The 18,217-nt window shown below is 40.8% G+C and overlaps 1 protein-coding gene across 1 annotated transcript in view; it reads right to left on the minus strand.

Annotated features, from left to right (window-relative positions):
• Window positions 1-18,217, minus strand: part of PLBD1 (phospholipase B domain containing 1) — a 68,063-nt gene that overhangs the window by 33,062 nt on the left and 16,784 nt on the right. The window contains exons 3-6 of the mRNA XM_050749366.1: window positions 8,276-8,359; window positions 6,836-6,974; window positions 2,707-2,847; window positions 1,791-1,935 (exon numbers count right to left, since the gene is read on the minus strand). Coding sequence (XP_050605323.1) covers window positions 1,791-1,935; window positions 2,707-2,847; window positions 6,836-6,974; window positions 8,276-8,359 — 509 coding nt within the window. The remainder of the gene's footprint in view (window positions 1-1,790; window positions 1,936-2,706; window positions 2,848-6,835; window positions 6,975-8,275; window positions 8,360-18,217) is intronic.

The following is an 18,217-nucleotide window of genomic DNA, read 5'->3' on the forward strand; positions in this document are numbered from 1 at the left end:
TTGGTCAGAACTCCTGATACGGGCTGGACATGATGGCTCACACCTTAATCCCAGCACTTTGGGAGGCTGAAGCTGGAGGACCACTTGAGCCCAGGAGCTTAAGACCAGCCTGGGCAATGTAGCAAGATCCCATCTAAATAAAATATATTTTTTAAAATTAGCCAGACATGGTGATGTGTGCCTGTAGTGTCAACTACTTGGGAGGCTGAGGCAAGAGGATCATTTGAGCCCTGGAGGTCAAAGCTGCAGTGGGCTATCGTTGTACCGCTACACTCCAGCCGGAGTGATAGGGTGAGACCCTGACTCTAAAAATAAAAAGGAATTTCTGATAGGAAGACCAAACATATTCTGACAAAGGTAGATAGATATGACAGGTGTTTGGTATAACCACCCCATAAGTTACAGATATGTAATTAAAGGTCATGTTGGTTACAGTGTATCCAGTCGAACTCTTAGATGTTTAGTGTTTTCCCCTTGACTTTGCTCTTAATGTTTCTTGAGGAGGCTGGGGCTAACACATGCTAACACATATGCTTTGTTGGATTTACAGAGTGAGTTTTGTTTTTTTAAATACATGTTTTGATCTAAGTTGGAGGATCTGGAAATTCTTGGATGGAGAACAGACAGTGAAAGCTGATCCTTACCTCCTTTCCATGGGTCGTATGTTTGCTACGCTTGTTTCCACTTTCTCTTTTTTTTTTTTTCCTTGAGACGGAGTCTCGCTCTGTCGCCCAGGCTGGAGTGCAGTGGCCCGATCTCGGCTTATTGCAAGCTCCGCCTCCCGGGTTCACGCCATTCTCCTGCCTCAGCCTCCCGAGCAGCTGGGACTTCAGGCACCCACCGCCACACCCGGGTAGTTTTTTTGTATTTTTAGTAGAGACGAAGTTTCACTGTGTTAGCCAGGATGGTCTCAATCTCCTGATCTCATGATCCACCAGCCTCAGCCTCCCAAAGTGCTGGGATTACAGGCGTGAGCCACCGTGCCCGGCCTCCACTTTCTGTTTTCTTAAACCAGACCTGCTTTATTCATTTACATCACCTGCCTGTTGCATTTAGACCCAGGAATTTGCAACCTCTCTTCTACTGGGACTGTCCTCCCGTCCATCTCTACTTCTTCAAATTCTAGCCATCCTTCATGGTCTATCTCAAAGGTCATCCTCTCTTTCCTTTCCCCAACAATCAGATGTGCGTCTCACCCCCTTGGAATGGACAACACTGGTTACACTTCTTTTGTAGTGCATACAGTATTCAGTAATATTATTACTCTTGTTCATATTACACTTTATATTGTCCTCCTGACTATAATGTAAAGTTTATAAACTTACACATTCATTCATCCATTCATTTGGCAATTTATTAAGTACTTGATGCCACACACTAAGGTTAAGTGCTGTAGATATTGCAGTAAATAAAAGAAACACTACAGGCCCTCAAGGTGGTACCTGAGCGCAGGATCAGCCATGTCTTCATTGCTTCTGCTGCAGAGCCTAGCAAAGTGTCTTGTACATGATACATACTCAGTTGGCATTTGTTGAAATAAATTTAGATGTAGCCATTTACATTTACGAAGTGTCTTCTATTTGGCAATTCTAGTAACCTTGTTTATGTCATTCTATTAAATAAAAGTATTTGAGCTATATTTCTTCAAAAGCACTCTGAAAATCAGATTGATTGTTAATATATACTAGCCATTAAACATTTCTTCTCCCATTGCAGTTAACACTGAGTCACTAAGGCTTTATCCGGGAATAGTACTCAGAGTGCTCAGATGTTTCTTTAAATTCATTTACCTGGGTAACTGCTGAAAGAGAGGCGACTACTGCTGGTATCTTTATCTTTGATGTTGAAGTCCCAGTGTTTATATATCCTGAGCATGGCTGCGTACGTGTACCAGCTTGAGTGAGCAAAAAGGATGTTCTCAAACCCAGGAAGAACCTGCAGCCAGAATCATAGTGGATTACACAGATGTACATAGCTAACTGACTGCAATTGTCTTAAGAGGCAATCAGGGATTGTGCCCTTTCAGGTAAATGTTTATTGCTATATTGATTACTGGAAAATATGGCCAAGGAATCAAGATTAACCTTTAATGTGGCCCCAAACAGACTCTTCCTTCTAACATTCAAAATGGAAGACTCTAGCTGGGCATGGTGGCTCACACTCAAAATCCCAGCACTTTGGGAGGCCAAGGCAGGCGGATCACTTGAGGTCAGGAGTTTGAGACCAGCCTGGCCAAAATGGTGAAACCCTGTCTATACCAAAAAAACAAGAAAAATTAACCAGGCATGGTGACACACCCCTGTAGTCCCAGCTACTTGGGAAATTGAGGCAAGAGACTCGCTTGAACCTGGGAGGCAGAGGTTGCAGTGAGGCGAGATCACACCACTGCACTCCAGCCGGAGCATCAGAGTGAGACTCCAGCTCAAAAACAAAACAAAACAAAAAAACAAAATGGAAGATTCTAGAAGGTGGAAGTGGCGCAGGTGCACACAGCATGGGAGGAATGGTGGAAGAAATAGATGTAACATCAGGTACTTAAAATTATCTCCATCAAAGTTACTTCCAGTTCTTAACTTCTACCATTGAAGAACTCATGAGCTGATACACTGGTATAGCCAGGGGTGATGAGATGTTGCTATACTTGGGCGCTATATAGATAAAGTCTGTAAGAACCAGAACAAGGCAAAAGGAGCTGCTATGTCTTACCTTAATAAGAGCGGAGCAATGTCCCATGTCCCATCTCTTAAAAAACTTTAGGCTGCTGTTTTTTGTGGGAGAGAGTGAGGGAATCAGATCCAATAAATCTCCAACAGCATTCAGGAACTGAATCTGGAACAGGGTCATTGGCTAGGAAAGGACAAAGACTGCACTTAACATCGATTTGTGACAGACATCTTTTCCTGTTTTTCCTCTCATTAGGGTCCCATTAAATTATTCCCTTGCAGGCTGTGCGCAGTGGCTCACACCTGTAATCCCAGCACTTTGGGAGGCCGAGGTGGGTGGATCACGAGGTCAGGAGACCGAGACCATCCTGGCTAACATGGTGAAACCCCGTCTCTACTAAAAATACAAAAATTAGCCGAGTGTGGTGGTGGGCACCTGTAGTCCCAGCTACTCGGGAGGCTGAGGCAGGAGAACGATGTGAACCCAGGAGGTGGAGGTTGCGGTGAGCCAAGATCATGCCACTGCACTCCAGCTGGGTGACAGAGTGAGACTCCATCTCAAAAAAAAAAAAAAATATTTCCGAAGAGTCTCTTATGCTAGATTTTTATTGTAGCTTATAAAATAATTTTTATGGCTTTATAGTTTAGAAGAGCTGTTTTGGCATGTTTTGATAGCCACAGAATTTGGGAGTGGCTCCTTGGAGAGTAAAGTAGAGCTTTCTGTTTGCACTCTACAGCAGTGCTTCTCAACCTCGCCACTACTGACATTTTGAGCCAGTTAATACTTTCTTTTCGGTTGTTGTGCATTGTGAGATGTTTAGCATCATTCCTGACCTCTACCCACTAGGTATCAGTGGCAACTTCCCAGTTTTGGCAACCAAAAATGTCTCCAAGACATTGCCAAGTGTCCTCTGGAGAGAAACCACTCTTAGACAAGAACCATTGCTACACAGCAAAAACATTCAACTAAGAAGCTTTTGGTTTTGATTGTGTGTTAACCGTAAGACCAGCTGACTGGCCAGCATTAACTCTGAAGCCGTTATCAGATTGTACTTGAACATGAACTTTGTGTAAACTGGAGAGCACTGCTCCAGGAAGATTCAGTCTGCTGGAGCAGGTCCGGGTTAGGCATCAACAAATTGGTTTTGGGGTAGAGGTGGTGGGAAGACAAACACAAATAACATTTTAACCGAAAAACTAAAACCAAAGCAAAAACTCAATCCAATTTTTATTTATATAAATATCATCTCTGTTTTGTTTGTTTGAATAAGTTACGCATTTATTATTCAAGATTTTAAAAATTATAATAATGTTTATAGCAGAAAGTCTCCTCCTTTTCCTGTTCTCCATTTGCTCAGGTACTACCATTTCTAGTTAATCATTTTGCTAGTTTTTTTGCATATACTGCCAGTTTTTCGATTTTTTATTTTTCCCTATTGGCACTGTGATCTTGGATCCAGAGTTTTAAAAATGTCTTGTAAATACAATTTTTAAAAACATACATGGTAGTGTGTTATATGCACTGTTGTTCACCTTGATTTTTTTTTTTTTTTGTCTTAATATCTTTCACTTAATATTTTGGGGATGTTTTTATATTGGATGTAAAAATTGTCCTCACTCTTCTTTTTATTTTTATTATTTATTTATTTATTTCCTTATTTTTGAGACAGAGTTTCACTCTTGTTGCCCAGGCTGGGGTGCAATGGCGCGATCTCAGCTCACTGCAACCTCCACCTCCCGGGTTCAAGCGATTCTCCTGCCTTGGCCTCCCAAGTAGCTGGGATTACAGGTGCCCGCTACCATGCCCAGCTAATTTTTGTAGTTTTTTGTAGAGACGAGGTTTCACCATGTTGGCTGGGCTGGTCTAGAACTCCTGACCTCAGGTGATCCACGCACCTTGGCCTCCCAAAGTGCTGGGATTACAGGCGTGAGCCACTGCACCTGGCCTGTCTTCACTTTTCTAAGCAGCATTCCAATGTATGGATGTTTTATAATATTTTTAACTAGTGTTTTCTTTGATGAGTTTTCAAGTGGCTTCTAGTCTTTTGCTATTATAAACAATGCCACAATAATTAATCTTGGACACATCATTTTGCTTATGTTTGAGTCTATGTGTGGGATAAATTCCTAGAAGTGATTTAGATTTTAACAGATATTGCCAAATTGTTCTCATACGAATTGTTTAAATTATACTCTTCTGACCAGGTGCAGTGGCTCATGAGTGTAATCCCAGCATTTTGGGAGGCCGAGTCCGATGAATCACCTGAGGTCAGGAGTTCGAGACCAGCCTGGCTAACATGGTGAAATCCCATCTCTATTAAAAATACAAAAATTAGCCGGGCGGGGTGGTGCATGCTTGTATTCTCAGATACTCAAGAGGCTGAGGCACGAGAATTGGTTGAGCCCCAGAGGCGGAGGTTGCAGCTGAGATCAAGCCACTGCCCTCCCGCCTAGGCGATAGAGTAAGACTCTGTCTCTAAATAAATAAATAAAACTCTTCCATCCTCAAAAACATATTAAACATTTAGTTTATCTCCAATCTCATAGGTGGAAAACAGTATCCCACTGTAATTGATATTTGCATTTCTTTTGTTATACTGTATAATATATCCATACGTTGGAATGCTGCTTAGAAGCGGAAGGACAGATGATATTACACATCTGAAAGAATAAAGATGTATACATACAATTTAAGGAAAAATAAATAAACACCGATGTAGTCAACTCACAGTTTAAAAAATGGAACATCAGCAGTGCCTTAGAAGTCTCCAATCTCATCTCACTCCTTTCCTGCCAGCGGTCACCACTATGCTAAATTTTGTATAGCTCATTACCTGCCACTCTATTATTTATCACCTATATATAATATATTTATCACCTATATATATAATTTTTTTAAGATATATTTTTAAAACTCTACCTTTTTTGAATTTGCACAAATAGAGTCATATTGTATGGGCTGGGTGCAATGGCTCATACCTGTAATCCCAGCACTTCGGGAGGCTGAGGCGGGTAGATCATTTGAGGTCAGGAGTTCGAGACTAGCCTGGCCAACATGGTGAGCCCTCATCTCTACCAAAAATACAAAAATTAGTTGGGAGTGTTGGCTCACGCCTGTAGTCCCAGCTACTTGGGAGGATGAGGCAGGAGAATCACCTGAACCCAGGAGGCAGAGGTTGCAGTGAGCCAAGATCGTGCCACTGCACTCCAGCCTGGGTAACAGAGCAAGACTCTGACTCAAAAAAAAAAGTTAGAGTCTTACTGTATGCATTTTTCTGTAACTCACTGCTTTCACTGGACATTATTTTGACATTTATCAACATATATGTGTATATACACGCATATATACACACATGTACACACAGACACAGACATGTACATGTATATATGTGCATATATATGTATATATACATATATACACACATTGGACAAAATAGACAAAAAGTTCAAAGAAAAGCTGTGCACTTAATTTTATATATATATACACACACTGGTCAAAATAGGCAAAAAGAGTTATATAATATACATATTATATGTATATATACTGGCAAAATAGACAAAATGTAATAAATGTAATATGTTATATAATATACATATTATATACATATATACTGGCAAAATAGACAAAAAGTTACATAATATACATATTTCGTTTATACATATATTATCCCAGGAAACAAAATATCCACAATTTTTGGAAGTATATCAAATGGTACATTGGAAGCCTCAGTGAGTCAGTAAAGCTTTCCCCCAGAATTATAATGCATATGTGTTTGTGTGGATATGTGTTTACATGAATGTTGTGGGGTGTGGGAAACATAGAACTTATATACTTAAGCATCTTGTCTTAATGAGCATGCAGTCTAAAACACTAGTTTTATCAGATTAGTTAAAAACTCAGTACATTCATACCATGCTTTTTAACCTAATCCTGAGCCCAGTATTATGGGAGATTGAAAACACACAGAAACAAGTTGGCTTACTTGTGTTTTGGGCTTGTAATTTTGTAAATTAGGTGCCACAATATGACAGCTATGATGGTTCTTGGCTGTAAGGAATGTATACTGTAGTTCTACTTTGATCTGCTTCTAAACTGGAATGTTATTTTAAAGATAACATTCAATATTCTTACCGTACTGTGTAAATTCTGAGAAGCTTGTTTAAAATCCTACCTTTGTCCCTTCTAAGATGGCCCTCCTCTTTGCTCCTACGTAAAGACCATCTATTTGTGCCATCACATAGCCTGTGTGTCTCCAAAATGAGTCATCCTTGTATGCTTTGATATTTTTCCGGGTCCACTTATCTTGCTTCCTGGAAGAGAAATTAGATTTGCACTACAGTCTCAATAGTTACTCATTCACAGGTCAATCAAACCAGCATTGAGAGATTATATACTCAGATACTTATGCTAATGTGATTTCAATTCTAGATCTGGTAACACTCCAGTCACTCAAAGGATTTCAGGGAAAATTCTAACTGATTTTTAATTTCTCCCTAGGGTTTTGATTCTTCTTTCACAGCTTCTTCTGGGCTGTATCTCGAACAAAAGCATAAGTGTGATGCTGACCTACCTGTGATACGAGACCTAAACATGTCGAGGAGAGACTATCCAAATGCATTTTGTGTAAAACCACAATGTTTTACTAAGTCAATAAAGATACATTGATTAACCTTACTTTTAGTTGTAGAAGTAGTAAAGTTAAACAACCGGACAAAATCTAAGGGCAAGGTGGTTGATATCTGTATTTCTCTCAGATCATTTGCATAGCTTATGATTCATTCCGTTTCAGTTGTTATCAGGAACTGCCTCAATGCCTCTGTCCCAGCATGGTAGCAAAAATGTCATTTTTTAATGGTCCTTTCATTCTTCCAGTTCTCTGAACTTTCATGGGATGATTTGATATAATTTTGTATACTGAAAACTATTTCTGACTTGTTCAGGCAATCACTAGATCAGTCTTAGAATAATGTCCTTGCTTCATGGGATGTAGCCCAGTGGTTTTTAACTGAAGCTCTATAGTAAATTTAGCATTTCATGAAGAGGTTGCTTAGAGTGCAATTTGAAGGGCCAACCCAAGAGCCTTTCTGTCCCCAAATTAATCTCCTGTCATCCCACAAGTGTAAACACATTTAAAATTTTAGTCTTCAGAAAACTCTATTAAAATGGAAATATTCTCAGAGGGTGTTAAGAATTATGACTTTAGATATTATCAAAGACCTCAGTTAGGATTAGTTGCAGGCTCATGAAAATGAAACACCTTAAAGATTGAAGAGAGGGGATCCCTGCAAGAAGGAGAAGGGCCTCCATGAGGAAGAGATCCAGGGACTTAACACTGATACTTTACACTGGTGATGTTCCTCTAACCGTGTCAGCAATTGATTATGGGATACTCAACTCAACCTTTGAAAGAGCTGACATTAGAGAGCATGTTGTTTGCAACCAGTTTTCATGCCATTACCAAAAAGTGCTATCCCCTACTACAATAACAACTGTAGAGTCCTGCTAACGAGATTTAAAAAGAAATGGGCAAAGAAAAAATTGCCGCTTGAAATTACAGATTCAGTCCCTGCAGCATTAAAAACAACGAAAAGAGAAAAGCTAGTATACGTACTCCATAAAATCCTGCACTTCATCCACGATGGAAGGTTTCCTGATCAGCTGCGGGTAGAGGTTTGTGTAGTGGTCATTCATGTGCCTGAAATGATACATGAAAATTACCACATTTCTATTTTTATTCTTGGATTTCTCCATCACAGTAAATTATTCAATCATTTGGCTAACTAGGATGTCCCTAATTACAAACTCTCCCTACTATCTTTTTTTCCTTAATAAATGCACAGTTTAAAATTGGGAAATATTTGCAACATATAGAAAAGGATAGAATGTCGAAAACACCCAAGTATTCACCACTCAACTTTATTAAATTATTATATTTTGCCATATTTGCCACATATATTTAAAAAATCAAACAAAAGAGTAGAGTCAAAGCCCCTGTGTGCACTTCCTGATGCTAATTCTTTTCCTTTCTCCCAAGAGGTAATAACTTCAGTCTTGAATCTGATTATTCCCATGCATGTTTATATGCAATTACTACATATACATTTAACCATAAATAATGCATAGAATTATTTATCATGTTCGCAACACACTATAAAAAAGATCATACTGATCACTCTTATTTATCTCAATATGATTTTTGAAGAAATATCTATTTTATTTGCTACTTAAATTTATTCTTTTTAACTGCTGATACGATTCCATGGTATGACAATATTCATGTATGCATTCCCATGATGGACATTTAACTGATTTTTTATTTCTTCCTATTATAATGTAACTTCAAATGTTTTTGTATATGTCTTTTTTTTCCACACATTTGCATGTTCTTCTAGGACATGCGTGCACACACACACACATGTGAATAATAGTTGGGGTAAGTATTCTATATAGCTATAAAGTAACTAGATATTGCCAAATTGTTCTCCACAGTGATCGTACCAATTTATATCCCTACTTACTACATGTTAGACTTCTCCTTCTTCCACAGCCTTACCAACACTTCATATTGTGAGACTTTTCAACTTTTAAACAATTTGATAGGTTTTAAATAGTCCCTCCATTTAATTTCCATTCTTCATAAGATTATTGGGCATTTGTAATTCTTTATTTTAAAACTTAAAAAAATTAAAAATGTCTCATATGGTGTACAGTTCATATTTCTAATTGATTAAAATAATCCACTTACTGGGATTTTAATATTCTTGGAGTTCTTTCTTTCTTTTTCTTTCTTTTTTTTTTTGAGACGGAGTCTCACTCTGTCGCCCAGGCTGGAGTTCAGTGGCGCGATCTCGGCTCACTGCAAGCTCCGCCTCCCGGGTTCACGCCATTCTCCTGCCTCAGCCTCCCGAGTAGCTGGGACTACAGGCGCCCGTCACCTCGCCCGGCTAATTTTTTGTAATTTTAGTAGAGATGGCATTTCACTGTGTTAGTTAGCCAGGATGGTCTTGATCTCCTGACCTCGTGATCCCCCCGCCTCAGCCCCAAAAAGTACTGGGATTACAGGCGTAAGCCACCGCGCCCAGCCTCTTGGATTTATTTCTATAATCTTTTCTGTTTTCCATTTACTATCCCTTCATTTGTCCCCGTCCCCTCTTTTATGTTTTCTTTGTTTAGATAATACTTCTGTTATTTTCTTTTCAGTTCTGCTGATTTAAAACCTATAGAATGTATTTTTATTCTTAACATTAAAAAGATATAACGAGTATTTTCTTATAAAGTCTAAATGAGTTTTATATTTCTCTCTTCCTCCAAACATAAAGCATATTTTAGCACATTTTAACTACCCATTGACATCCTCCATCATGTTATTGCTCAAAGATTTAGTTTTACCTTTTTAATTAAAATTTTTTATTTAAAAATTATTTTCTTAGGCCGAGCGCAATGGTTCACACCTGTAATCCCAGCACTTTGGGAGGCCAAGTTGTGCGGATCATGAGGTCAGGAGTTTGAGAACAGCCTGGCCAACATGGTGAAACCCTGTCTCTACTAAAAATACATATACACAAAAATTAGCCGGACCTGGAGGCATGCACCTGTAATCCCAGCCACTCCAGAGGCTGAGGCAGGAGAATGGTTTAAACCTGGGAGGCGGAGGTTGCAGTGAGCCAAGATCATGCCATTGCATTACAGCCTGGGCAACAGAGCAAGACTTCATCTCGGGAAAAAAACAAAAAATATTTTCTTTTTAACCTTTACAATTAAATTGTATTAATTTTTTTTTGTTTCTTATATTAATGATTGTTCCTTACATACCACACTTTCCCTCCTATTATACTTGGTAAAGTATAGCCTCTAACAGTTTAATGAAGTCTTTGGGTGGTAAACTGTTTTAATTTATGTATCTGAACATATTATTATTTTGCCCCTCCTCCTGGATGATTTAAACGGTTATAACATTCTAGTTAGATATTTCTCCTCAATACTTTTAAGATAATATCTTGATGTCTTCTGACACTATTGCTGATGATCCGCAGTATGCTTTCTAGCTGAGATTCCTTTGTAGTTAATGTCTTTCCTTTCTAATAGCTTTTAAGATGGTTCCCTTTATCTTCAATTGTCTGCAGTCTCATCTGCTGCATTATAGCAATTTAAAAGGCTGTGTCTTCCAACTAAGGATTTGTGTTTTTTGTTTTTTGTGTTATTTTTGAGATGCAGTCTTGCTCTGTCACCCAGGCTGGAGTGCAGCCATGTGATCTTGGCTCACTGTAACCACCGCTTCCCAAGTTCAAGCAATTCTCCTGCCTCAGCCTCCCGAGTAGCTGGGACTAGAGACGTTTGCCACCATGCCTGACTAATTTTTGTATTTTTAGTAGAGATGGGGTTTTGCCATGTTGGCCAGGCTGATCTTGAACTCCTGACCTCAGGTGATCCATCCACCTCAGCCTCCGAAAGTACTGGGATTATAGGAGTGAGCCATTGCACTGGGCCTGTTTTTTCCATTTTGATAAATTCTCAGCAATTACCTTGTCAATTATTGCTTATCTGCAATTGCCTCTAGTCTCTTTTTCTGAAACTCCTAATAGGTCTATATGAGAGTTTCTCAATCTAATTGCTATGTCTAATAACAGTTTTTTCATAAGTTTTACCCTTTCTCTCTTTGGGCTGTGTATCGTATAAATCCCTCAGTACTAATATCCGATTCAGAATTTTTTATCTGATTGTATCTAGTCCAGAGTTTGTCTATGTATTGAGATTTTTAAAAATTTAACTTCTATAATTTTCTTTTACATTTCTAACAAGCTCTTTTTAAAAATCCGTCTTTTTACTTCTTACTCCTTGTTTAACAAATTCTCCGTTTTCTTTCATTTATAACTTAAAGCACCCTATGCAAATGTAAAGTCTTTGTTAAACCATTCTAAAAATTAATCTGGAGTATAGTCACATTGTTGATTTTGTTAACTATCTTTCAATTTCTTTGTGGATTTTGGAACTTTGGTGTGTAGGCATTTTTCTTTCCCCCCTCTGTCTCTCTCCCTCTCTCCCTCCCTCTTTCCCTGTCCAAATGCCTCCATCTAAGTCCTAGGAATCAGGTCTTACAGTGCCTTTTTGGGACTTCCATCCTATGGAATATTGCAGCGATATTTGTAAATAACCAAACCAGCATGTGAATGCTTTGGCTTTTGGTTGCCACCACCTCCCCACCCCCAAGCTTACCGTTTCTTATAAATCTATAGGCTAGGACTTACATCACCAACACTATTTTGTGGCCTCCTTTCTACAAGCAGTTAAAAGCATCAAGGCTACTTCTGGCTCCCAGCCTTGACTCAGCTCACTCAAAGCATTGAGGCCCTCACCCATCAGCAGGTGGCTGCCTCTGCTGGCTTCAGGCCAAGGGCCAGTAGATCCATATTTTATCACTTTGTTATCTGTTCAATTTCTGGTAGAAGAGACATTTAATCTTGTTCTGGAGCCCAGCTGTGTTACTATGAGGTTTTCTTTCTCATATTTTCCCTATAATTTGCTGTAAGTTTAGAGCAAAGAGGAAGTCCCTGCACCCTCTGGACTGAATGTTTACCTACAGTCCTCGTTCTGGTTTTTATCTGATGCTTTTCACTGATGTCGGGACTTTAGAATTGGAGGCCATGCTGGATTCCAAGAATGGGAATTTGGCTCCTACATTTTGAAACTTTAGATATTCTTTATCTAGTAGTTTCCGGAACTGAAACTAATAATCTGAGAATAGTTTTATTGCTGGTGAAGTATACAATATTATGATCCTTTGAAATTGTTTATTTTGTGGTACTGGAATTTAATAAACTTTACCTCATGAGAATTTTTTCTTCCAATTACCTGTGTATATATATTAAATTGAATCATCACATTAAACTATTATTTACATATAGTTTATGCTATCACATACCTTTGCTTTGATCCATTTAGTTACCTTCTACTACCTCTAAATGCAAGAGCAAGAACAGCACTAAAGCTAGACAAGTGTGTGGGTGACAAGAGAGGGATCCTCTGTCCTGGCCTCATGCTCTTAAAATAAGTTATATGAAGGCCAGCACGGTGACTCACACCTGTAATCCCAGCAGTATGGGAAGCCGAGGCTGGTGGATTGCTTGAGATCAGAAGTTCAAGACCAGCTTTGGCAACATGGCAAAACCCTGTCTCTACTAAAAATACAAAAAGCCGGGCATGGTGGTATATGCCTATAACCTCAGCACTCGGGTGGTTGAGGCACAAGAATTGCTTGAACCCAGGAGGCAGAGGTTGCAGTGAGCAGAGATCATGACACTGCACTCCAGCCTGGGCAACAGAGCAAGGTTCCATCTCAAAAAAAAAAAAAAAAAAAAAAAAAAAAAGAGTTATATGAAAACAGTTTTATTTATTGGAAACAAATAACTTGTGGGCTCTTCACTTACAATGTTCACTCAGGTAAAGAAACAAAAAATTCATACTTTTTATCCAAAGTCTTCCATCACTGCGCCCTGCCTGGCTCCACGCAGAGTCCCAGATCCCCCAAATTTTTCAGTCTGTTTCAAGATAAGGCAGTGGCTCTCAACTGGCCTGATTTTTCCCTGTAGGGAGCATTTCTGGAGACATTTCTGAGTGAGGGAGAAGGTGCCACTGGTAGCTAGTGGGTAGAGGCCACAGATGCTGTTGAAGATCCCACAAGGTACAGAACAGCTTGCCACAGTGAAGAATAATCCAACCCAAAATGTCAATATTGTCTAGATGGGAAAATCCTTAAACAGAGGAATATTAATCCTGACTTGAGTGTCACTGCTGAGAGTGTCTACTACATAACCATAGACAAGACAGATGGAAATACAGGAAGGTGACTGAGCCAGAAGTATTAAAATTTTTCTTCTGGTTTCTTTTTTTTAGATGGAGTCTCGCTCTGTCACCCAGGCTGGAGGGCAGTGATGTGATCTCAGCTCACTGCAACTTTTGTCACAGAGGCTTAAGCAATTCTACTGCCTTAGCCTCCCAAGTAGCTAGGATTACAGGCGTGTGCCACCACACCCAGCTAATTTTGTATTTTTAGTAGACATGGGGTTTCACCATGTTGGTCAGGCCGGTTTTGAACTCCTGACCTCAGGTGATCTGCCCGCCTCAGCCTCCCAAAGTGCTGGGATTACAGGAGTGAGCCACTGCCCCTGGCTTTTTTTTTTTTTTTTTTTCTTGGGTGTGGAGACTAGCCTTTTTGATTCTGACATTCAGTACAAGGGGAGAGAAACCTCCACCTTGAGATGAGAAGTGGGGGCCTCACCTGATCCTGCCACACACAGAAGCTCCAAGGAATACAATCTTCTTGCAGTCTCTTCAGGTTGAAGCCCTTCTCTGATCCCTGGGCCTGGGACCCTACACTTCTGTGTGGCAGAGCAATGCAGTGTAACATTAAAGAATTCAGGCTTTGAGCTCTGAGTTTAAAGCCTGACTCCACTACTTCTAAGCTATATCTTACTAAAAGCAGGATTCCAACTTCTCTATGCTTCTGAATTCTCAACAGAGACGACACTAGTGTCAACCTCATGGATGAGTCAGGTTTAGTTTCAGTTCCTGCAGTGTGTAAAGTCGGTAAGTTTCCTGCTAGGTTGGCTGAGATTTTGCTCACCTTTACCTCTTCAACACCTCTTCTACATGTTGAGATCAGAAAGACATGTGCACACCCATCTTTCCCAGAATATTTTTGCATGATGGCAATAACACATCATTTAGCACCTGTCATGTGCTACCTCCTACGCTCTCCTGCTTGGCCTCCCTGAGTCAGAGACCATACTGGGCTCCTTTAGTATTTCCCACAGCGATGAATCCATTTGTCTGTGGTAGCGGGGCATGCGCATGCGCATGCAAACTCTGGGACTAGATAGCCTCCGTTCCAATCCTGGCTCCTACTCACAAGCTTCGTGACTTTCAGCTAGTTACCTAACTTCCCAAGTTTTCATATGAATAATATGAAGATTATCATGATACACACCTCATGGTATTGTGGATTAAATAACTCAACGTATGTCAAATGCTTTGAACAGAGTCTGGCACACTGTAAATGGCATATAATGGCTGGTTATCATCGTCTTTGGTATTTTGTGGTCAATTTTAAATTACAAATAATTAGAAATAATTACAAAAAATTAGAATAATTAGAAATAATTGTGGTCAATTTTAAATTACATCATTAGAAATTTTTGAGAGTGGGCCAGGCACGGTGGCTCATGCCTATAATCCCAGCATTTTGGGAGGCTGAGAAGACAGATTGCCCGAGGTCAGGAGTTCCAGACCAGCCTAGCCAACATGGTGAAACTCTGTCTCTACTAAAAATACAAAAATTAGCTGGGAGTGGTGGTGCATGCCTGTAATCCCAGCTACTCAAGAGGCTGAACCTAGAGGATCGCTTGAACCTGGGAGGTGGAGGTTGCAGTGAGCCGAGATTGTGCCACTGCACTCAGCCTGGGTAACAGGTGAGACTGCATCTCAAAAAAAGAAAAAAAGAAGAAGAAGAAAAAATAATTTTTTTTTTGAGGTGGAGTCTCGCTCAGTCACCCAGGCTGGAGTGCAGTGGCGAGGTCTCGGCTCACTGTAAGCTCCACCTCCCGGGTTCATGCCATTCTCCCGCCTCAGCCTCCTGAGTAGCTGGGACTACAGGCACCCGCCACCATGCCTGGCTAATTTTTTTGTATTTTTTAGTAGAGATGGGGTTTCACCATGTTAGCCAGGATAGTCTCGATCTCCTGACCTCGTGATCCGCCCGCCTCCGCCTCCCAAAGTGCTGGGATTACAGGCGTGAGCCGCCTGTCTCAACATATTAATGTAAGTAAAAGGAGTTGCCTTTGAAGAATGTAGTCAGGAACAAACTCCGTACGTTTCTTCCTATCCTCAGTGCCAGGCACAAGGTAGGAAAACAAGTGTTTGTCGTGCTGAGTTGACTCATTCAAAATGTGTAATTCCAGAGGAGGGAGTTTCAGCAGCCGCATGAACAACACAAGAGATCAGCTGCTTTATTAAAAACTAGAGAGACCAGGTCCCCATACGCTTATCACCATGCTTTCCAGATAGAGTTCATGTCTCATTTTATTAAAAATCAATCCGTGATTATTTAACAGCCTTTATATCATTCATGAGACATCAAAGGCTGAATCTGTAACTCTTAGGGAACTGTCCAACAGAGTTAAAAATCAGAGGAAGAATCTTCAGTTTGGTCAAGGCTGCTACCATCACACTGCATTACATGGAAATATACCTCATACTTAGAATTTGTTTCTAATAGAACTGGAACACTAGAATGCTATTAAACCTAATTAGCATGTAATAAGTAACAGCTGGGAGCAAAGCACTATGCCAGACATCTGGGGTATATAAAGATTAACAAAATAGGGTGGCCATCAAGGCACTAACAGGTGGTAGAGGAGAGAGCTGGAGCTCTAATCCAGTGGGAATGAAATCTTAAAAAGCTTCAAGAAGATAGCATTTGCCGGGCGCGGTGGCTCAAGCCTGTAATCCCAGCACTTTGGGAGGCCGAGGCGGGCGGATCACGAGGTCAGGAGATCAAGATCATCTTGGCTAATACAGTGAAACCCCATCTCTACTAAAAATACAAAAATTAGCCAGGCGTGGTGGCAGGCGCCTGTAGTCCCAGCTACTTGGGAGGCTGAGGCAGGAGAATAGCGTGAACCCGGGAGGCGGAGCTTGCAGTGAGCCGAGATGCGCCACTGCACTCCAGCCTGGGCGACAGAGTGAGACTCCGTCTCAAAAAAAAAAAGAAAAAGAAGACAGCATTTGAGATGGCCTTTGAGCTACATCAAAGACTCTGCAGAGCAGAGGTCCTCTCAGGCTCTTGGTACCACATATATGGGAAGCCCCTCTTTGAGAAGGGTGGGAAAATGACCACAGTCACAAACACTAGACAGAGTCGACAGAGAGGTCATCTTTCATATTTAAGAAACCTCGGGCACTCTGTGCTCCAAGTAGAGAAGGACTGTTGGCAGCACTTCCATCCAAGGCCTTCCACACATGGTCCCCATTTGCCTTTTGAAACCCACCGTCCTTCGATTGTTCAACTGAAGCCTCCACTCCTCGTTCCTTGTTTTTGTTTTTGTTTTCTGAGATGGAGTTTCACTCTCGTTGCCCAGACTGGAGTGCAATGGCGCAATCTCAGCTTACTGCAACCTCCGCCTCCTGGTTGGAGCGATTCTCCTTCCTCAGCCTTCCAAGTAGCTGGGATTACAGATGCATACCACCACACCAGACGAATTTTTACATTTTTAGTAGAGATGGGGTTTCGCCATGTTGGCCAGGCTGATCTCGAACTCCTGACCTCAGGTGATCCTCGCACCTTGGCGTCCCAAGGTGTTGTGATTACAGGGGCAAGACACTGTGCCCAGCCACTCCTTACTCCTTGTAAATGCAACTTATTTCAGACTCAGCGCCTTTTTTCAGTACTCTGTTCCATTACATTCTGCTCGGAATGACTTTATCCCTCTTCCCAGCCAAACCTAGTAGTTCTCTTCTATCAAGCACCAGGCCTACAACTCACTTCTTCCAAAAGCCTTCTTTGACTATTCTGGCCACTGGGGTGCTTTTCTCTCTTGTACTCTGTACTTATGGCTAAAAAGCTCTTTTGAGGTTGTTCTCTACAGTAGAGTTGCTAGCAAGAGTGACCCAGCTTTTCCTTAAGGATGTAGTTTTAGAGATTCTAGAGCTATCTCTGCCCCACTCCTGATCATTCGCCCGTGGGCTGTTGCTACTGGTATGAAAGGAAGGCAGACTCAGATCCTCAAAGCCTACATCACAATTTGCAGGAAGTATTGTTGTTTATTTGTTTTTAAAATTTTCAAAGGCTGACTTATACATCTCAACTTCTCTTTGAAAGGACATGGCAAAAAGGCAAATTAAACAAGAAAACAGTTCCTGAATAGTAGCTGAGTGTCTTTTTTTAAGAAACAAAATTACCAGCCTGGGAAACACAGTGAGACCTCATCTCTACTAAAAATAAAAAATTAAGCTGGGCGCGGTGGCTCACGCCTGTAACCCCAGCACTTTGGGAGGCCAAGGCAGGTGGATCATCTGAGGTCGGGAGTTTGAGACCAGCCTGACCAACACGGAGAAACCCCATCTCTACTAAAAATACAAAATTAGCCGGGCATGGTGGCTCATGCCTGTAATCCCAGCTACTCGGGAGGCTGAGGCAGAAGAATCACTTGAACCTGGGAGGTGGAGGTTGCAGTGAACCGAGATCGTGCCATTGCACTCCAGCCTGGGCAACAAGAGTGAAACTCCATCTCAAAAAAAAAAAAACCAAAACAAAATTATTTGAATGTGGTGGCTCCCATCTGTAGGCTCAACTACTGTGGAGGCTGAGGTAGGAAGATCTCTTGAGCTCAGGAGGTCAAGGCTGCAGTGAGCCGTGATTGCGCCACTGCACTCCAGCCTGGTAACAGAGCAAGACCCTGTCTTAAAATAAATAAATAAATAAATAAATAAATAAATAAAATTTGTACTTTAATACAGGCCTGGCGTGGTGGTTCATGCTTGTAATCCCAGCACTTTGGGA

The sequence above is a fragment of the Macaca thibetana genome, chromosome 11 (assembly GCF_024542745.1).
Source record: "Macaca thibetana thibetana isolate TM-01 chromosome 11, ASM2454274v1, whole genome shotgun sequence".
NCBI lineage: Eukaryota > Metazoa > Chordata > Mammalia > Primates > Cercopithecidae > Macaca > Macaca thibetana.